This window comes from Peromyscus californicus, unplaced genomic scaffold (genome assembly GCF_007827085.1).
Source record: "Peromyscus californicus insignis strain IS unplaced genomic scaffold, ASM782708v3 Scaffold_11__1_contigs__length_118956290, whole genome shotgun sequence".
Taxonomy (NCBI): domain Eukaryota; kingdom Metazoa; phylum Chordata; class Mammalia; order Rodentia; family Cricetidae; genus Peromyscus; species Peromyscus californicus.
The window spans coordinates 37,317,738-37,339,886 of record NW_026294402.1 but is presented as its reverse complement, the minus strand read 5'-3'; the positions used below and the strand labels follow the sequence as shown (position 1 = coordinate 37,339,886).

The 22,149-nt window shown below is 48.7% G+C and overlaps 1 protein-coding gene across 1 annotated transcript in view; it reads left to right on the top strand.

Annotated features, from left to right (window-relative positions):
- Positions 1–22,149, top strand: part of Pou2f3 (POU class 2 homeobox 3) — an 89,821-nt gene that overhangs the window by 49,338 nt on the left and 18,334 nt on the right. The window contains exons 4-6 of the mRNA XM_052728702.1: positions 16,250–16,354; positions 18,026–18,128; positions 20,906–20,988. Of these exons, the coding sequence (XP_052584662.1) occupies positions 16,250–16,354; positions 18,026–18,128; positions 20,906–20,988 (291 nt within the window). The remainder of the gene's footprint in view (positions 1–16,249; positions 16,355–18,025; positions 18,129–20,905; positions 20,989–22,149) is intronic.

Here is a 22,149-nt window from a genome sequence, read left to right as displayed (position 1 = left end):
TTGTTTGCATTTTTTTAAACCACATAGAGTTGAAGTTTGGACTTCTTGGCCTCCCTTACATCTGTCTGTCTTCATATACACTTGGTTTAGTTTATTACTCGCTCCTTAAGTCTGTCGTCCACAGTGCATAGACCAGTGTGCTCAGAGAGGACCCAGCTAGGTCAGAGCACACTGTGCCCATTGACCATCCATCAGACCAGGAACGTACTCCATACCTGTTGACTGAGCAGGTGAGATTTCTTTCTCATGCTCTGTTTTCTGTTCTTGCCAGTCATAAATCAGACAGCAACAGGGTCTTATTTATGGATCACTCCGAATCCCTTGATTCAGAGACCCCCCCAACCTCTTGTGTTAGCCTCACCTCTAATAAATATTTGTTCTTTATTTATTTGTTTATTATTTTTGAGGCAGAGTCTCACGGTGTAGCTCTGGCTGGCCTGGAACTTGCTATGTAGACCAGGCTGGTCTCAAACTCACAGACATCCACCTGCCTCTGTCTCCTCAGTGCTGAGATTAAAGGTATACACCACCACTCCCAGTATCTCCTGTACTAATTAGATCACATCATTGAAGTGACATGCTATTATAGTTATTGCCGCTCAGGTTTAACTCTAAACTGGTCTCTCAGTACGTACAGTTAATTTCCATAATCTAAGGGTTTCGACATCTTCTGTGTGGTGTCTAGTTTTCCCATTCTGCGTATGTTCAAGCTTTTAACATCCCCCCCTCTGCCCCCCCCCCCCTCCGCAGGCAGAGAGTTTCCACATATAGCTTTGGCTGTTTGGGAACTTGCTCTGTAGACCAGACAGGCCTGGAAATCAGAGATCTTCCTGCTTCTGCCTCCCAGGTGCTGGGATTAAAGGCATGTGCCACCCCTGCCTGGATTAAAATATTTTTAACTTGCTGTCTTTGTGCAAAATACTACTGGGTTCCGCTCCTTGTAGAGCTTTGGTGTACCCACGCTTCATCCTCACCCACAAGACTAACATTCATTGGGCAGCACTGGGTACCAGCTTGGCGGCCGTGACCCAATAATCTTTGGTTTTAGTTTTGAGATCTCACTGTGTAGCACTGGCTGGCCTGGAACTCACTGTGTATGTAGACCAGGGTGGCCTCAAACTTACAGCAATGCTCCTGCCTCTGCTTCCCAAGTCCTGGGATTACAAGCATGTGCCACCACACCCAGTTGTTAATCTCAGTCTTGACAACTCTCTCTTGACCTCCAGAGTCATGTGATTATAGTATCTGTTTGATTCCTCACCCGGGACCCCCTAGGTGTAGTCACTGTGGTTTGGCATGACTATTTTAGTCATATAATCCCATGAGCCTGGATTCAAATCCCAGCCCTGGCACTTTCTAAGCTCTGGAGAAATCACTTCGCTTCTGAGATCCAGTTTCCTGTATTTGAGAATGACTGAAAGTGTATAGTATGGTGGAATCCTTGCCTAACATGCATGAAGCCTTGGGTTCGATCTCCAGGGCATTGTAAAAAAAAAAAAAAAAAAAAAGTACTTAGACTTGGTAAGTCACTAAGTGATGAGTGAGGTCTTATAAGCAAGTTGGGTCTCCCATGTAGCCAGTGTGCATAACCACTAACTTTATGTGTATAGTTTTGGTGACAACAAGGTTAGTTTTCCCTGGAATAGGTTTTATAGACGCATAGCCCTAACCCTTGGGGGAAATGCCCAAATTATCTCCCTTCATAGGTAAGAAAACTAGGATACAAGTTGGGTATCTTGTGGGTATGGTAGCTTACACCTGTAATCTTAGCACTCTGGAGACAGAGACAGAAGGATCATCAGAGGTTCAAGGCCAGAAAGGAAGGAAGGAAGTGGAGTATTCTGAATGTTTTAAAATCCAAGACCATTTTGAGTGTTATAAAATGACACCTAGAAGTGGAAGGTTCCACACTTGACCTTGTATGATTGGTTACAGACACAGTGCAGGTACACTAAAAATATCATATCGGATTGTCTTCAGTCTGTATGTATAATGTGCAAATGAAACAAATGGGCATTATAATACTTGGGTCCCATTCCTAAGAACATCTCATTATTTGTATGCAAGTATTCAAAAATCTGAAAAAAATTCTAAGTCTAGTCCCAAGCATTTCAGATAAAGGATACTCACCCAACCTGGATGCCCCAAGACAGTCTCTTGGCTCATGTTCACTCAGCCTTTTTTTTTTTTTTTTTTTTTTTTTTTTTTGGTTTTTCGAGACAGGGTTTCTCTGTGTAGCTTTGCGCCTTTCCTGGAACTCACTTGGTAGCCCAGGCTGGCCTCGAACTCACAGAGATCCGCCTGGCTCTGCCTCCCGAGTGCTGGGATTAAAGGCGTGCGCCACCACCGCCCGGCTCACTCAGCCTTTTGATAATGAGTTGGGTAGTTGCTCTAAACCTTGGAGAATTTCACTTAAAATGTCAGTGCTGAGCTGAGGTAATAGCTCCGTTGGTAAAGCATTTGCTTTACCAAGCATGAGGACTTGGATTTGATTCCCACAACACATGAAAAAAAAAAAAAAAAGCTAGGCATGTGTCATGCACTTATAATCCTAGTGCAGGGGAAGTGGAGACAGGAGGATTTCTAGGATTAACCCACCGGGTAAACTCCAAGCCGGAGAGTAGTCAAGGGCTAGCAAAAGCAAGTGTGCGTTTTCTTGCTTATTCAGAGAGTCAGCCACTCAGTGCAGAGAACAAAGAGGTGGCAGACAGAATAGAGCCTCAAGCCAGGCCCTTCCTCAGATCCTCAAACTTCTACACAATCTTAGACACAATGGGAGAGCCTAGGTGTGGCGTCGTATGACTGTAATCTCAGAACTAGTGAGACGGAAGAAGGGAGGTCTTGAGTTGCAGACCAACCTTAGCTGCTTAGCGAGACCCTGTCTCAGAACTGTTGCAACCAGTCTGGTTTGAAATGAATGTCCCAGTTTTCCCAGCCCTTAGCAAATAACCCCTGGACCTGTGAGCTGGAATAGGAGACTGCAAGAAGCAAACATATAAACAAGAGCAGAGAAAAACATAGCCAAGAGGAAAGAGGCAAAAGTCCCAGAAAAGCAGAGATCCAACCTGCAGGAAAAAAAAGTGTCTGGTATACTGGCCAATCCAGGGTAGAGCCCTCGGAATCCCCTCAGGGATGATTGCTTTCCAGATGAGTTGGAATTATGACTCTGAGTCATTGGCTAAATTAGCTTTCAGGTGCTCGTCAAGGGAATGTGGAAATGTATATAATTTCTCTTAGCAAGATCTCTATTCAAACAGAAACCAATAAAAAGCTCCCCACACTGAACGAGGCTTTGGGGCTTCAAGGGATAGATTTCAATAACTTTGAAAAGTCCCCTTATTTAGGAAGATTTCCCCGGGAAAGCTTAGACGTCTGCAAGGCGGTTGATTTCTAAATCAAATGATGTAGATTCTGATCATAGACCTCCCTCTAGCCAACCTCATATTTTGAACAAATCCCTTCTCTTCACAAATGTTGTGTGTGTGTTCTCTTCATGGACCTTGTTCGCCTCAACAATAGTGTGGGAATCACAATCCCTGCCAGTGTTTTCAGTCTCCTGGGACTATTCTGAAAGGCAGCAGACAAGATAATATTTGAGAGTGTGCTGTAAGCCGGGGAGCATGTTGGAAATGTACAAGCAGGTCTGTAGGTTATGTCCAGGCATTGGCTGCTATGAGATGGACTCCAGATGTAGTGAGGCAGTTGTTTTAAATGTGTTTGTGAGTGTGTATGTGTTATCTCGACACATTACGTGTATATACAGTGCTTGGACTGAACCTAGAGCTTTTGTGCGTGCTAGGCAAGCATTCTGCCAGCTGAGCTACGTTCCTAGCCCCTGGAAATACACCTTACTCACTAAAGGCTTGCTACTTGCTGTCCCGTGTCTTCCTTGTGTGCCTGCTGCTTGGCCTTTTACACACCCTGGTGGATTCCAGCCTAGACTTGTGCAATAAGGAGCTGGGTACCCGCTGCCTGTTTGTACTATCACACCTGTGCTCTCCTCAGAACCAGCTGCCTCCTCACTTTCTTTCCTATAAGCATGCTCGACTCCAGAGTCCAGTCTGACCTCTTTCCTCTCCGAGGCCCCTGCCTGCTTCTAACCCACGCAGCATCAGATGGGACTGTAAGGAGTTCCCTTTGTACCCTCTGACTTTGGACCGGTTGCTTCCACTCTCCTCAAAGCCCTTCTTGGCTCGTTAGCCTCTTTCATACTCCAAGGCTACAAAGAAGGAATTTCTGAAAGCCATCCCTGCCTTGTGTCCCACTGCCCCCCCATTCTCTCCCGCGCCCCACCTCTCTCATTTCCTGCTTCCTCCATTCCTTCTGTTTCCCTCCCTCCCTTCCTTCTTTCCCTTCATCACTTCCTCCCTCCCTTTATATTTTATTGGAGGGAGAGGGATATGATTAATATCTCACTATGTAGCTGAGCCTGGCCTCAAACTCTCCACCCTCTGGCCTCTGCCTCAAGTGCTGGGATTACAGGTGTGCACCACCACACCCAGCTTCCTTCCTTCCCTTTTGTCTAGCTGTCTTCCTCCTTGATGTTGTCCACTGCAGCCCTTTCTGCGCTATTCCGGACCTAGTTTTGGTTGTGGGCGTTGACTTTCTTCCTGACTAATGTCGGAGCTCCCTGCACACCTGAGTTCCTGTTAGTGTCCGGTAGGTGCCTTATGGATGCCTTGAATTAAACTGCACTAGGAAGGGACCCTGCTGGTGCAGGAGGGCTCTGTGTTGCACTCCTGGCTCATGGAAGACCACCTTGCTGCTGCACTGCTGCTTGAGCAGACCTGGTGACATCTCACTTGATTTGGATGCCACAGGCATAGAAGAGCCAAGTCTGGTATCACGGTACAAGGCTGTTTTCCCAGCAACTGGGAAAATAGGGCAGGATGATGGCCATGAACTTGAGGCCTTCAGGGGCTACATAGTGACACCTGATCTCCAAACAAAACAGAAAACAACAGGAAAAACAAAAACAAAAACAAAAAAACAGAAGACAAGAACCTCAACCTTCCTACAAGGCTATTCTAAAAGATGAAAATTACCAGGGAAACCCACTTATTTTTATCTAGTGCTCTGACTTTTAGGGACAAGTCACCACAAAATACCAAAGAAAATTCCATTCAGATTTGTTTGTTTTGGTTTTTCAAGACAGGGTTTCTTTGTGTAGTCCTCCTGGCTATCCTGGAACTTGTCCTATAGACCAGGCTGGCCCTTGAACTTACCGCCTCCCTCTGCCTTCTCAGTGCTGGAATTAAAGGCATGTACCACCACAGCCGGCCCCATTCAGATCTTGAAACTTCAATTTTTGAAACAGACTTTTCTCAACCCAGGTTACCTTCGAACTCATGATCCTCCTGCCTTAGTCTCTGCTCAGATAGGTTATGGACATACCTACCACTAGCTTGGCTGAAACTTCATTTTCCATTACCTAGCCACATATACCTGTGGAGGTGCTAGGCTACACTTGAGACCATGCAGCGGGTTATAATGGAGCAGCTCAAGGTGTGGTAAGGGGATGGGAAGGGTGAGTGTGGAGGTCAAGGGTCCAAGCAGTCAATATGACTGTGCCCTTCCTAACTGTGTGTGGCATTGGACATGTTGTTTATGCTCTCCGAGCTTTAGTTACCAAAGCTATAAAAATATGAGCTGGGTTAGTGGGTAAAGGCACTTGCTGTCAAGACTGCTAATTCACTCCGGGATTCCCACACAGCGGGAGGAGAGAACCAACTCCTGGAAGCTGTCTTCTGACCCTCAAGTGCACTCCATGACACTCGTGAGCACGTTTGCATGCCTGCAACCCCCACCACCATAAATAAATAAATAAATAAATGCAATTGAATTTATTCTAAATCATTTCTCTCATTAAATATTTGATAAGACACCCTCTCTCATGGATTTCTCGTAAGAATACTTTTGCTTGTTTTTGAAAATGCTGTTAATCTTTGAGGTGCTTGAAAACTATACCCTGCCTTTCTTTAGCAGAGCTAGCCTGTGAAGTGCTTCACATTCAGACATGGGTGCTACTCCCATGCGTGCATCCAGAGAGGCAGGATACCTGTCCCCCCAGGTCCCCCCCCCCCCAGCCCCTATCAGCTTCATTTTTGAACCCACGCCCGTTTCTCCCCAGCCCTGCTAACAACATTCCCAGCAAGATGGAGAGGTGGCCAGTCTCTTCTTCACCTCCTCCCCATGGTGCAGGAGGGAAAAACAAATACTAAGCTCCAGAAGTTGAGAGTCAAGGATGAAGGATGCAGGAGGGAAAAACAAATACCAAGCTCCGCAAGTTGTATAGAGTCAAGGATGCAGGATGCTGGTCCCTTTCACCTGTACTGAACCTCTCCCTGAGTTGTCGTTCAGAATTGAGGGGGCTCTTTTCTTCACTGATGTTAACCCTCATTAGGGGCAACAGAGTTAGGGCTCCTCAGTTATTCCTGGAGCCAAGGGAGGCAGCAGCCTGAGGGACAGAAAGAGACAGCAGAGCCAGAGTGGGGCAGCAGGGCGAGCTGATGGGGAGGTTGGGAGGCCTGCCCTAATGGGTCCTAGCTTGAGTGCAACACCACCTGGCTTCTCCCAGCAGATTTCTTCCCGTCTGGGCTTCAGGAGTCATGGCTGTAGAATGAACCCCGTGGTATCTGCATTTCCTGCCAGCTCTGATGAAGAAGGAAGAGAAGTAGTCCCACTTCCCAATACCTGCTATGTACCTGGCACACAGCACCCAATGCCTTAAAGAGTCTATAACTCAGTGACTCCATCACACTCAGTGAGTCAGGGTCATGGAGAAGGGCTTCAGAGTCAGGCAGGCTTGGGCTGAGATTGCAACTCCATTGTCTGCCAGCAATGTGACTTTAAACAAGTTTTTTAAGAGCGCCAAGCCCCAGTCTTTTCATTTGTAAAATGGGTCCAGTAATAACGAAAACACTCTTACAAGCCTATTCCTGCTCTCTTTAATATGTGATAAACTTCTTAAGTAGTTTACATCTAGCCCATTTCCCTTCTTTTATGGAGGAATAATCTTGGTCTGGAAAAGCAGAGAAGCTGTGTGGTGGCTCATGCCTATAATCCCAGCACTTCGGAGATTGAGTCTGGAGGACTGAGTTGGAGGCAGCCTGGGCTACATAATGAGACTCTGTATCAAAAGGAAGGAAAGGGAGAAGAAAAGAAAAATAAAGAAGAAAAACAGAAGCAAAAAGCTGGTTGTGGTGGTTCCCAGTACCTGGGAGGCTGAGGCAGGAGAACTGCTTTGAATTCCAGGTTGGCCTGGTCTACATAGAGAAATCCTGTCTTAAAAGAAAAAAGAGAAGGACGAATGAGAGAAATAGCTTAGTAGGCAGAGAATGGAGGCAGAGCCAGGGATGGGGGATGTCCTGAGTCAGGGACCCCAGGAATGGTGGATGTTCTGAGTCAGGGACCCCAGGAATGGTGGATGTCCTGAGTCAGGTATCCCAGGAATGGTGGATGTCCTGAGTCAGGGACCCCAGGAATGGTGGATGTCCTGAGTCAGGTATCCCAGGAATGATGGATGTACTTGAGTCAGAGACCCCAGAAATGGTGGATGTACCTGAGTCAGGTATCCCAGGGATGGTGGATGTCCTGAGTCAGGGACCCCAGGGATGGGGGATGTACCTGAGTCAGGGACCCCAGGAATGGTGGATGTCCTGAGTCAGGGACCCCAGGGATGGGGGATGTACCTGAGTCAGGGACCCCAGGGATGATGGATGTACCTGAGTCAGGGACTGCAGGAATGGTGGATGTCCTGAGTCAGGTATCCCAGGGATGGGGGATGTACCTGAGTCAGGGACCCCAGGAATGGTGGATGTCCTGAGTCAGGGACCCCAGGGATGGTGGATGTCCTGAGTCAGGTATCCCAGGGATGGGGGATGTCCTGAGTCAGGTATCCCAGGGATGGGGGATGTACCTGAGTCAGGGACCCCAGGGATGGGGGATGTACCTGAGTCAGGGACCCCAGGGATGGGGGATGTCCTGAGTCAGGGACCCCAGGAATGGTGGATGTACTTGAGTCAGAGACCCCAGAAATGGTGGATGTACCTGAGTCAGGTATCCCAGGGATGGGGGATGTACCTGAGTCAGGGACCCCAGGAATGGTGGATATACCTGAGTCAGGGACCCCAGGGATGGGGGATGTACCTGAGTCAGGGACCCCAGGAATGGGGGATGTACCTGAGTCAGGGACCCCAGGAATGGTGGGTGTCCTGAGTCAGGTATCCCAGGAATGGTGGATGTCCTGAGTCAGGGACCCCAGGGATGGTGGGTGTCCTGAGTCAGGTATCCCAGGAATGGTGGATGTCCTGAGTCAGGTATCCCAGGAATGGTGGATGTACCTGAGTCAGGTATCCCAGGAATGATGGATGTACCTGAGTCAGAGACCCCAGAAATGGTGGATGTACCTGAGTCAGGTATCCCAGGAATGGTGGATGTCCTGAGTCAGGTATCCCAGGGATGGTGGATGTCCTGAGTCAGGGACCCCAGGAATGGTGGATGTGCCTGAGTCAGGGACCCCAGGAATGGTGGATGTCTTAAGTCAGGTATCCCAGGAACAGTGGATGTACCTGAGTCAGGGACTGCAGGAATGGTGGATGTCCTGAGTCAGGTATCCCAGGGATGGTGGATGTCCTGAGTCAGGGACCCCAGGGATGGTGGATGTGCCTGAGTCAGGGACCCCAGGAATGGTGGATGTCTTGAGTCCAGTATCCCAGGAACAGTGGATGTACCTGAGTCAGGGACTGCAGGAATGGTGGATGTCCTGAGTCAGGTATCCCAGGGATGGTAGATGTGCCTGAGTCAGGGACCCCAGGAATGGTGGATGTCCTGAGTCACGTATCCCAGGAATGATGGATGTACCTGAGTCAGGGACCCCAGGAATGGTGGGTGTACCTGAGTCAGAGACCCCAGGAATGGTGGGTGTACCTGAGTCAGGGATCCTGGTTGGTTCAGAGCTTTGTACTTGTTTCCTGGGTGTATTTTATTTTTAGATCATCCCAGCTCTGATGGGGACGGCAAATTCCTTCCATGGTGAGCAGCCTGGGCACTGTGATGATATGCTGCATTTGTATACTGACCTTCCCAGGAAGTGCCACCGGGTTGGGAACTAGTTCTCGGTGTTGTGCCCATCCTTTTCCAGCTCACTCGCCTCTTGCCTCATCTAGTAGCAAACAGCCCTCTAGACTCCAGAGCCATCCAAAAGCTCCCTATGGTGCCTCTACTTGACTGAAGACCAGGAGTGACCACTGTATCCTCTGGTCTATCAGGTTGGCCACCAAGACAACCAGGAGACTCTAGGCTCAAAGGGGATCAGGGTACCAGAGAGAGCATCCATGGATACAGCTCCCTGTGGTGGTGTCCCAGGAGGCTGTGCACAGCACTCTGCTCAAAATCATCCATGTCCTGGACACCAGGAAACACCAGCAAGTATGTGTCTTCCCTGAGAGCACAACCCCATTCATTTAGCACCAGCACTGCTGTGTCCTGCCACCAAACACTCAGGACCACAAAGAGAAACCTCTCGCCCTTCTTGAGCAGATGCAAGCAGCAGACACCGGATCCTCCCATCAGAAAGCTGCCTTTTGCGGGCAGCCCCTGTCGAGTGGCTCCAGAAGAGTAACTGTTCATCAAAGGACCTAGGGCTGAGCATGAAGCTCTCACTTAGTTGCTAGGGTGCTTGCTTAGCATGCAGCAAACCCTGGGTACCTTCGCTGACACCACATAAAGCTGGCATGATGGCCCATGCTTGCAATCCCAGCACTTCGGAGGTACAAGGAGGATCAGAAATTCAAGGTCATCCTCTGTTGTGCATTGGGAGGCCAGCATTCAAATGAGACCCTGTCTTCAAACAACAAATAGTAAAAATAAAGGACCAGGGTCCACTTGTCCATGGCTTTGTTGTATAAAAGCTTGATTTTTCTTGGGGAGATGACCCCAGTTTGCACAAGAAAAGACGTGGCTGTCATAGGTGAGACCAGCGACTAAGGACTAGATGAGGCTGTTTCTGCAGACACTTCCTGGAGGCATCTAAGAGGGATGGGGACCTCTGGCTCAAAGAGAAAAGAAAACCCAGGAGAATCAGACATGTTGGGGGGCGTGTGTGGCTCATGCTAGAACACTCGCTTGGAGTGTGTGAGGTTCAGTCTCACCACTGTAAAAAAAAAAAAAAAGGTGGGGGACTACCAAAACCCAACCTCAGCCAGCACCCACCGAATGGGGTACTTTCAGCCCTGTTCACCTGAGGTGGTTACCTGCCTGCCCCATTCCCCTACTTGGAATGAATATATGTTTAGAATGTTTTCTTGGGATGCACCTTTGCCAGCTCTTTATAGATAAACTACAGAAAGTCTGCCTCACTGCTCGGGAGAAGCATAGGAGGAGGAGGAGGAGGAGGAGAAGGAGGAGAGAGAGAGAGAGAGAGAGAGAGAGAGAGAGAGAGAGAGAGAGAGAGAGAGAGAGAAAGAGAAAGAGAGAAAGCACCACCTTGCCTGTAATTGAAGGCAGGTTGGGAGCTGTTCTGCTTTGAAAGGCGCCTTCTTGTGAAATGTTTTATGAAACACTTTCCACAAACGAGTTATGCAACCTGAACAACAGCTTTGATCGTTTTCATCACCAGTGATATATTCATTAGTGTTGGACTGTTTTCCCTCAGAGTGGGTCACGTGACTGTGTCCTGTGGAGGGAGCTAAAGAAAAGGACCCCAGCTCCACCATGCACCTGTCCACTAGGGGAGGCTCACATGTGCCGTAGGCCTGAGCACCGCCTTGCCCATCCCTCATCATCTATTACTGGGATGTTTCTATTTCTAGTGCCTTCTGGAAGAAGGAGCAGTAGGGAGGGTCAGGAAACCACGGCTTTGAGGTTGAGGGGTAGCTGGCTATGTATCTTTGTATCCTCATCTTAAGCTCTGTGGGCTTCTGTGGGATGAGATGTTTCCATATCCTCCAGGCTAAAAAGACACCAGTAAGCCCAGGGAGGGCTTCAACCTCTTCAGGAGGAGCACCTTCCTTCTAGAAGGAGGCCTACTGCTTTCTAAAGTAGTAAAGTCAGGGAGTTCACTTGGATTAGAAAAGATAATCGCTCATGATAGCTTTTTACCTCCCTGGTCACTGCCCAAGACTCATTGCAATACCTTTGCAGAGAGCCGTGGGTGGAGGAGATCCTACACTCTCAAACCTCGTCTGCTAGATGGATAGGATGTTCTGGGCCTGGGCCAGGGCATGTGCATACTATGGTGCCCTGTCCCTGGGGAGTATTAGCCTTCCCAGGTAGGGCCCAGAGAAGTCTTTCCACTCAGGTAGCAAAAACTACCAGTGAGACCCTGCAAATCATCTTCGTGGTTCCAAGCAGCCTGTGAGTATAGCTGGGTTTTCACAAGGATGGGAGAAATTGGGTTTTCGTCCAATTTGCCTGCGGTTCTCACCTTAGAAGTCAATGGGATCCAACAGAAGTCTCTATCTCATCTTGCAGACCCACAGCCAACACCCAGTTGCCTGGAAAGGTTCCAGCCTTTTCCACTCAACAGCTGTGAAAAGGGATTTTTTTTTTTTTTTGAATTAGTGAGGGCTTTATTTCTTAATTTCTTAGGTTCCTTAGCCCCTGAGAGTGTCCCCAAAAAAACCATGCTGGAGGCAGTAATTGTCTGTGTCCTGGCTCCCCATGCTGGCTAATGTAGCTCTGCCTTTTTTTTTTTTTTTTTTAACCAAGGGACACCATGGCCCCACAACGCTGAGATTATGGAAGAGGTGTTCCTGTATCTTGTTTGTTTGTTTTTCAAGAAAGGGTCTCTCTGTGTAATCCTGGCTGTCCTGGAACTTGCTCTGTGTAGACCAGGCTGGCCTTGAACTAAGGGATATCCCTGTCTCTGCCTCCCTACTGGGATTAAAGGTGTGCCACCATACCTGGCTTCTTGTGTCTTTTTTATTTTCTATGTTTAGGGCTATCTGCTTTGGGAGTTACACTCAGCACTTCTCCCCCAGGGGGTGGGGCATTGCGGGAAAATGAATGAATAAAAAGATTGGTGAATCAAAATGAGACAAATTAATCTTAGAAGAGTAACATAGGAAGTTACCAAGAAGCCCGAGTCTACACCTTAAGAGGTTTGTTTCTACCATCAGGTATTTTGTTAGCTGAACTGGGAGGTGGGAGTGCCCCCCTCCACAGGAGTGTGGGGGCATCGATCTACGAGGCAGATGAAAGGATGCCTTTTCTTTCATGGTGGTGCTGGTTTCTGAACTTCAGCATTGCAGGACGACCTGGCAGCGATCCTAACAGATAGCGCCCAGGTTGGAGGCAAAGCGCATGCTTCCGAGCTCTGTCATAGCTACACCCTCTTATCTCTCTCTGTGGAGCATAATGAGGCTGGAAAGGAACCCGCCACTTGCCTTTGGAACGATGCCAGGCTGCCTGGGGTGGTTCTACCGGTGTGATTTCTCCTCCAGGTTTCCATGCTCTCCCTCTGTCCCCGTTCCATCCATCCTACCTCCCCAGCCTCTCTGGAATGGGGGTGCCTGACGGCAGAAAGGGACTAGACAATAGAGCGCTATGGCAGGAGGGCGGACCAAAAGGGCTTTCAGGTCAGACCGAAATTTGTTTTGATGGTGGTGGTTTTGGAAGCAGTAGCCACTGATTATCAAGTCTTTAAAAACCTGCTAACAAATGTTTCAATGCGGGGACGCTAAGGTCTGTGGATGGAAGCCGGGTGTCAGCGTTTCTGAGATGGAGGTACCAAGCACGATGGGAAGAGCTGAGGGGACATAGGGAGGGGAGCTCTGGAGGCCAACCCACGTGCCGTGACTGTTGAGTTCTGAGAATCCTTCCTTCCGCATAGTGCTGCAAACCCACTTCTTTTCCTTCCTCCCCTTTGCTTCGGGCTTCTGGAGCGTCTCTCTGTGTGTGGGTGATGATTGGCAAAGTATGCTTGGAAAAGCCAGCTTCTTCCCACCTGTCTGCCTAGGCCTTCTCTGGGGTCCCTCGGTAGTCACTGGACTACCGAGGCCACCATCTGTGCACGTGACTAGAGTTGGCTATTCCCTTTTAAAACCAAGAGGGAGAAAAACCACATGGGGACATGCAGCAGGTAGGAAACCAAGGCCCCTATTGCTCAAGATCCCATAGGAAGTTGGAGTAGGGATTAGGATGAGAAACAGGGTCTGCCTTGCCCAGTGTCCAGGGTTTTCCTCACTGCCTCATCTGCTCCACAGAGGTAGGTTTTGTCTTTTCGTTCTTTTTTCTCTCTCTCTTTCTCTCTTTCTCTCTCTCTTTCTTTCTTTCTTTCTTTCTTTCTTTCTTTCTTTCTGTCTGTCTGTCTGTCTGTCTGTCTGTCTGTCTTTCTTTCTTTCTTTCTTTCTTTCTTTCTTCCTTCTTTCCTTCCTTCCTTCCTTCCTTCCTTTCTTTCTTTTTTTTGATTTTTTTTTTTGAGACAGGGTTTCTCTGAGTAGCTTTGGAGTCTATCCCAGAACTCACTCTGTAGACCAGGCTGGGCCTCAAACTCACAGAGATCCACCTGCCTCTGCCTCCTGAGTGCTGGGATTAAAGGCCTGCGCTACTGCTGCACGGTGGTTTTGTCTTATTTTTAAATGGAGTTATTTATTTGTAAAGATTTACTTGTTGATGCATATGTATATGTGTGTACATATGTGTGCAGGTGCCCTTGTAGGCTGGAAGAAGGCATTGGGTCCCCTGTTGCTGGAGTTACGGGCCACTGTGAGCCACCTGATGTGGGTGCTCGTCATCTGGAAGAGCAAGGGGTGCTCTTAACCACCGAGTTACCTCTCTAACCTCACCATTGTCTTTTAATCAATCAATATTCAGGTTCCCAATATTGAGCTGCTTCCTCTGTCGGCCAGTGAGAATCCCTTCCTTAGTGATCAAAATCCATTTTCCATAGGGATTCAGCACAGGTTCAGATGCTAATCTCAGCTTATGCAATTATTTATTTCTTTTTGTTGTTGTTTGTTTTCTGAGGCAGGGTCTCCTATGTGGCCTAGGCAATCCTTATCCTGGCGATCCTCCTGCCTCATGCTCTAGCAGCTGCATGCACCAAGCGTCTAACTCACACTCTCAACTTTGCTTGGGTTAGTTGTATTCCCAGTGTAGATCAAGAAAACGGTTTAAGCCAGCATCTTCGCGCTTCAGAGTTTTAGCTGTGGTGAAAACAATCAGCTGGTCTGTTTCAGAAGGTCCCACCAAAGTCTTTCTAGAAGGGTGGTGTGGATTCTGCATTCCTCAATATATTGTATACACTCAATGTCACTCGGCTCCCCTCCCAGTGGACTGCCTGAAATTTTTCAAGAGAGTAATTAATTGTTCAGGAGTAGAGGAAAGATGGACATAAGCAGTACTTCCTGCCTTGCTCACGGATTCCCGGGAAACCCAGGAGTGTGTGGTTCTTGTGTCATAGGATGGTCGAGACTGAAAAGAACTGGAAACCACCAAAGGTCCCTCAGGCTACAGTACAGTGGGCATGTCTCTGCTTGTAGGAAGACTGCCACCCTGTCACCAAAACCATGTGGACCCAGAGGGCCTCAGCAGATGCAGCTTGGCATGGAGAAAATGGATGAGAGGGATGAAGAGACAGAGTCCCCTGACCTGCAGTTTCCAGGCTTCCGGCTTCATAGATGGGAATCGATGTGGAGAAATAAAGAGCAGACTTTATAAATAAAGAGATCAATTAAAGGGTGTCATATTTTTGCTCTTTTGAGGTGGGGAGTTTTAAAGAAAGCATTTAGAATCACAGTCATCTCAGAGGAAATTCTGATTTCCCAGTGTGTTGGAAAAGCAGAGAATTGACAGACATCTACTCTAGTAAGCTCTTGCGTGTTTTGGTTGGTTGGTTTTGTATATACCCAGGCTAAGTTCCAATATGATCCTCCTGCCTCACCCTCCCACTTACTGAGATCACAGCGCACTCACTACACCTAGCCATGGAAGATTGTTTTTTGTTTTTTTAGTTTTTTGTTTTGCTTTGTTTTTGTAGTTTGTATTTGTATGTGTGTGACAGGGTCACCTTTTCTTCTGAGTTATCTTTTTCAATCATCACGGCCATTGTTGTCGTCAGAACAGCTGTGACTGTTTATAAGAGACCCCCAAGATCAGTTGACTGTTGGCATTCCCACATAGAAGGGGATGAGGAGGGTCATGAGACCCTTCCCTGAGATTCCTGTCATTCCCTGTGTACCTTCTGGCCAATTGTAGGTACTTCCAACCCCATTGTGTGTGTACAGACCATGGACAATTAACTGGAGGGGGTACTCTATGTGGGGGTGGGGAAGCCGTCATCAGTACTGGGTAAAGATTTTCCAGTATGGCTGCTTTGGGGTACCCCATGCTCCTGTGTGTGCCCCCTTCTCATGCTCTGTAAGGAAGCCTGTTAAACTCACTGCTTTCCCAGAGTGCACTTTGGTGGAATCACACTTTGTCCTAGGGGCCTTATAAGGAGAGGGCAAGAATTCTTTTTTTTTTTAAATTATTTTTATTTTATATGCATTGATGTTTTGCCTCCATGTGTGTCTGTGTGAGGCTGTCAAATCCTGGAGTTACAGACAGTTGTGAGCTGCCATGTGAGTGCTGGGAATTGAACCCTGGTCCTTTGGAAGAGCAGTCAGTGCTCTTAACTGCTGAGCCATCACTCCAGCACTGGTAAGAATTCTTATAAGCCTCCAAACTCACTAAGTAGCCCAGACTGGCCTTAAACTCATGGCAGTCCTGCCTCAGCCTCCTAAGCACTGGCGTCACAAGAACCACCACCATTCCTGGCTTAGCTTTCTCAAGACAAAATTTTAAATTGTATTTATTTATTTATTCAGAGTGTGTGAGTGTGTGTGTGTGTGTGTGTGTGTGTACATACATGTGCCACAGCATACATATGGAGGTCAGATCATCAGTAGCATCAGTGGGTAGCAAGTACTTTATCCACTAGAGGTCATCATACCAAAAGGATGAACAGGCCTAAACTTTCTTTTCTTTCTAGAAGTCACTGTGCTATCCTGGTTTTTCTCATTCCAAGGAGGAAAAGTACTGCATACTGGCACAGCCCCCGCAAGGTGGTGATGGCGGTAGACTGGTCCGCTTTGCACACTGGCCCTGTAGAGTCTTTGGGACCCATCCATCCCTTCAGCCCAGGAAATTCTGGGCTGCCCGCTTCCTCTCCAGACTTGGCGCTCATCTCCGGCTTTAGTCTTCACAGTGTTGTTTCTGCCTGCTGGGGATGCCCAGGACTCACCTTCTCCTTCTGCCTCTATTGCAGATTAAGACAGAGGATCTGGGTGACTCTCTACAGCAGACCCTTTCCCACAGGCCATGCCACCTGAGCCAAGGGCCTACCATGATGCCTGGAAACCAAATGTCTGGGGTAGGTGCCAGCCAGTGCCACAGACCCTACTGTGCTTTCTAGGTGGGTGAGCCTTTTAAGGCCCTTTACCCAATGCTGGCTCTCTGTACTTGGCACCTTGTGAATTCATCCAAGGAGCCCCCAGTTGCAAGCAAAGGAGGCCTGGAAGTATGTATGTGGGCTTTCCAAACACAGTCCTTGCAGAAGTGAGGCCTGGTGAGGGACACAAAGGGACATGTCCCAAAAGCCAGCCTTGACAAAAACGAAGGACCCGATAGCTGTGTTGCTGGTGCAACACTGAGGACCTCCAGTGGTGGACATTGGCTGAGTAGTGACAGACCCTCTCTGTCTCCAGTGAGCCCATTCTGCCTCCTTCAAGATTATATGACAAAATCTAACAGGAGAGGAGGGCTGGTGTCAGGAGAGCAGTGAGCCTCGGGCCAGGGGGTCTTGTAGTTCACCGGGGGAAGAAAGACCTACTTTCTGAGCCATTCTGTGACTGGCATATGTCACCTCCTTCCCATGAGGTTTGTCAAGTGTGAGTGCGCAGGCCCCAGGTCTGTGGGGTCTGAAGTGCCCGGATGCTGGGATCGCCATTTCTATGTCTTGAGGTGGTGGGAGAAGTTTAGAGTGATGGCCTTTCTGTTTAATACTTAAAAACTAAGCCTGGGGGGCTGGAGAGATGGCTCAGAGGTTAAGAGCAATGGCTGCTCTTCCAGAGGTCCTCAGTCAATTGCTGGCAACCACATGGTGGCTCACAACCATCTGTAATGAGATCTGGTACCCCCTTCTGGTGGGCAGGGATACATACAGCCAGAACATTGTATACATAATAAATAAATAAATAAATAAATCCTAAAACAAAATAAAACAAAACAAAAAACCCTAAACCTAGAGCAGAGCTTGGTGGCACACACCTTTAATCACAGTACTCAGGAGGCAGAGGCAGAGGCAGGCAGATCTCTGGGAATTCAAGGCTAGCCTGAGCTATATAGAAAACTCCAGGCCAGCTAGCATTACATAATAAGAGACCCTGTCTCAAAACAACAACAAAGCCAGGCACGGTGGTGTATGCCTGTACCTCCAGTGATTGCCAAGCTGAGGCAGAAAGGATCACTACCAATTCAAGGTTCCCAGGGCTACACAGTGAGTTTGCAGCCCTCCTTGCTAGAGAGTGAGACCTTGTCTCAACTAAAACAACATCAAAAATAACTAATGGTTTTGCCCCGTTCCCCCTAGGACCTTCTGGAAAGACTCAGGTACAGGAAATAATTAAAGAGTGGCTTTGAGCACAATCAAGTGACACGACAGTTTAAGAAAATTGACAGTTGGGACGACTGCCACTTCTAGGATAAGCCTCTGCGACTGGGTGACACCTACTCTTGGTCCTCAGGGCACAAACAAAAGGGAGTCGGGCCGCAGACAAATGAAAGCATGAGAACAGAGTTAGTAACTGTATGCTCCAGGGACTGCTTGGTGGATTGCAGGAGCAGCACCAGCTTTAGTGGATTAGCTATTGTGCATCATGTGCTGGGGACACATGCGCTGGGGACACATGGCGATATGAAGCAAGGACACTGCCCACAACCTCCCAGAGTTTGCAGTCCTACGGACTATAGGGGTCGGAGGTCAATAGGCTTCGGGTCCCCCGGTTGTAGGCTGTATAACATCTGTGTGTCTCCCCACACGCAGGACATGGCTTCTCTCCATCCACTCCAACAGCTTGTGCTGGTCCCTGGCCACTTACAATCTGTATCCCAGTTCCTGCTTTCCCAGACCCCACCTGGGCAGCAAGGTAAGCACCCTGAGCTTTATACAGTCATTGCCTGAGTCTAGAAAAGGCTGCTGCTGTTTACTGGGCCTGGAGAGGGCGCAGAAAAGTTGCTCACCCCTGTGATGTGAAAACTAGCTTGGGGCTGGGACTAGCTCTCAGCTGATAGAAAGCTTGCCTTGCATTCAGGAAGCCCTGGGTTTGATCCCCAGCATTTCATACAACCAATCACAGCAGCATCTTTAATCCACATGTAAGTGGAGGCAGGAGGCTGATCCTTGGCTACACAGCAAGTGTGGAGTCAGCCTGGGCTAGATGAAATCCTGTCTGAAAAAGACCAGCTCTTCTACCTGGGACCTAGGAAGGGGTTCTTGAAGGAGATTTGTGGGGGGGGGGGGGGGGGGGTTTCCAGATTATGCACCTTCCCTGTTTCTCCTTCCTGCTCTGGCTCTTGCTGAAACTTCATTTTCATAGGAATTAGTCTAAAGGTTTGGAGCGGTGGGCGTGGGGGCAGAGGGGACACACACAGGAAGCAGAAGCGCCCTGGGATTCCTTGGAAGTCTAGCTTGCGTTGAGCCTTTTCCCTCCCCTTGGCCTGGCTATGATTCTGTCTGGATGGAACAGTAGTGCCTCCCACAGGCTATAGAAAATAGAACTGGTTGTCTTTGGCAGGGAAATTACTCCCAAGCCCTGAGCCAACACATCAGAGTATTAACAACATTAAGTATCATTGCTTAACATGTCCAGGAGTGTGTTGAGTTGTTTTCCCAGCTTATTCCTCAGAGTAAACTTGTGCTATACAGATAGCCCTACTGCATGCTGGGGACCCACTAGAAAGTTCCAGAACAGTCTAAGACCTATGCTCTAGATAGATGATCATACTGTACTGCCTGCCTTTCCACTCACCACTGCCAAACAGGGCTGAAAATGCCACTGGAAGTAGACGCTCTCCACAGCTCCTACTCTAGAGGAGAACTTGGAAGTAGCTGTACCCCACTCTGGGTACCCGCCTAAGACGCAGGCCCTATGCTTAGATTGCAAGGTGTCTCCGAATGGCACCAGGAAGAATGAGAACACATCCGAGTGTTTATTTTGGCTAACCAACACCCATCATATCATACTCCTGGACTAGGGAAGAGAAGATAGGCACTGATTCTGTTCATTTCTGGAAGACTCCAAGTGACGTGAACAAGGCCCAGGCACTGGCATATTATACAATAGAGGAGACAGAAAAACAGGTTAAAATTTGAAGTCAGAGAAACTCTTTGAAAAAAAAAAATACTGGCTGTGTTTCTTTAGAAAACTTACATAAAGCCGGGCGGTGGTGGCGCATGCCTTTAATCCCAGCACTCAGGAGGCAGAGGCAGGCGGATCTCTGTGAGTTCGAGGCCAGCCTGGGCTACAGAGTAAAGTTCCAGGACAGGCGCAAAGCTACACAGAGAAACCCTGTCTCGAAAAAATAAAAAAAAAAAAAGAAAACTTACATAAGCTGGACGGTGGTGGCGCATGCCTTTAATCCCAGCACTTGGGAGGCAGAGCCAGGTGGATCTCTGTGAGTTCAAGGCTAGCCTGGTCTACTGAGCGAGTTCCAGGACAGGCACCAAAACTACACAGAGAAACCCTGTCTCGAAAAACCCAAAAGAAAAAAAAAGAAAAGAAAAGAAAACTTACATAATCTCTGCAAGTCTGTTTCCTCCTCTATACAAATAGGAAAGTAAAGCTCTACACCGCAAGGTGATTGGTGGGCACTTGGCTCTGTTCACACAATTTCTGTTCACTGCGCAGAATGCAGTGTAAGCAAAAGTAATCTCAGGCCTCCTCACTCTTAGGCCAGGGTTCCTCCAAGACCTCTCTGACCTTTCAACATTTTTCAGCAGAAAGGTCAACCTTAGCAAATGTGGTACCCAGTGACCCAGAACTGCCCAGGGAACAGCAGATATGCCAAGGAGCTTCTCTAGGTTGAGTGACAGAGATGGCCCCTCCCATTGTCAGTCTTGTGGGTTTGAGGACTCCCCTTCTGCTAGGAGTGAGAAGTGCTGGCTCTGGCCATCTGAAGACAGGAGCTACTGATCACAGTCACCAGACAGGCAGAGTCTTTCCTTGGCAGTTTTCCTGAAGGTGAGGGAGAGGGAGGTCCCTAGGCAAGGTAACACGCAGATAGAGTCTACACCACCCTAAGGGAGTTGGAAGGCCCTAGCATTTGGCTTCCCTGTGCTCTCAGGCCTCCCTCCAATGAAATTAATGACCTGGTCACCAGGAGCCTCTGACCAATGACCCATTGCCCTTCTGAGCAATATGGCACCATCTTCTTTCTCTGCCTTTACAGATCTGGGGTCCTAAACATCCCAGCTGCTTTCCCTTGCAGGCAGATTGAAGCACCGTGCTCCCCCTGGGGCTCTGTAGTCACTGCGGTGTCCCTGTCCCTCTGGGTGGTGTCCCCGTCCCTCTGGGCTTCTTCTCATCCTGCTGATCAGATTCCAGGCAGGGCGTCCTGACCTTCCTATGCTTTCCCACTTCTGCAGGCAGGCAGGCAGGCAGGCAGGCAGGACAGGTTTAGGGACTGCTGTTTACATCTGTTTATCCCCGAGTCTGGTTGGCCTCCACCTGTATGTGGCAATTCCTGGCAGTGCCCACAGGGCCTTTCAACCAGGCTTAAGGTGGGTTGTGGGAGCTGGCTAGGTGAGCAGGAGGAGGGGGCGGTTAGCATGGCTTCCTTGTCCGGCTTGTCCTTCAGATGGCCTGGATTTTGTTTGTTTTGTTTGTTTGTTTGTTTGTTCCTTTGTCCCTCCCCTGTCACTCAGGTCTGCAGCCGAATCTTCTCTCCTTTCCACAGCAGCAAAGCACTCTACTCCTCCCACAGACAGGGCCTGGCCTCGCCTCCCAGGTAACTGCCAACCCCTCTCCTCCTGTTTCTTCTCATATTGTCTCAGCCCTGGGCAAGGTTCCTGCCTCTTTAGCAGGAGGCTAGCTCCTCAGGGGCTCTCCCTGTTGGCATCCAGGAAAATCCCAAGCTAAATGAGGTAGTTTGCCCTCTCACTAAAATGTGGCTCTCCGGCGCTGCCCTGATGTCTGCTATGGGCATACAACGCCGGTCCAGTCAGGTTATGGCTTCACCCCCTCTAAGAACTTAGCCAGCTACTCAGGATGCTAAACTACCCCCACCCCAAGGTCCACCCAGATGCCCTCAAACCCTAAGAAGGGCAGGGCAGCAAAGCCAGTATCTCACTTCAGGACCACTTCAGCTGACTGCGCCCCGCAATGGGCATATGTTGGGGACAAGCAGGTCTGCTTTGGAGCGCACGCACGCACAGTACCTGTTTGTCAATTAGGAAATAAAATTCCGTTTCTTGACAGCATCATGCCAGGGTGTCCCTGGGACGTCAATAACCTGCAGAGATGCATGATTTGTTCCTATAAACGGTGACTAGAAATGACCACAGAGACTTGTAATATTCCTTCTCTTGGGCTAAAATAAAATCTCCAAGGCTCATGAAGATCCTTGGCTTTTCCCAGGCCTAACATCCAGAGAAAATAGCTAGAAGGAGAGCGCCACCTAGTGGTTGAAAGAAATGGGAACAGCTAAGTTGGATGCGGCCCCTTTCTTCCTTCTGGCTGCATCCGAAGCATGACATAGTTATAGACCCTGATCTATGACTCTGAGGTCCTACTCAAGAGACCTGTGGCAGAGAGGCCATTTAGAAGATGATGAAGGTCCTTCCACCTGGGGTGCCATGGTTTCTGTCTGTAGTCCTGGCTACCAGGGAGACTAAGGCAAGAGAATTTCTTGTTGAAGGCCAGCTTGGGTAACACAAAGAGACCTTCCCTGTCTATAAATAAATAAGTATAAAGATCCTCCTAGAGTATGATGGCTGACCAACAGCCACAGAAACAAGAGCAGAGAGGGGTAACTGAATGACGTCTGGGACATCACACTGATGCAATTGGACAGTTGATGGGATGGGGAGGAGGAGGTGGATGTGTAGCTCAATGTGTCTGTCAAGTGAATTTACAAAAAGGAGTGTTCAAGGGCGACTAGGACTTTGCT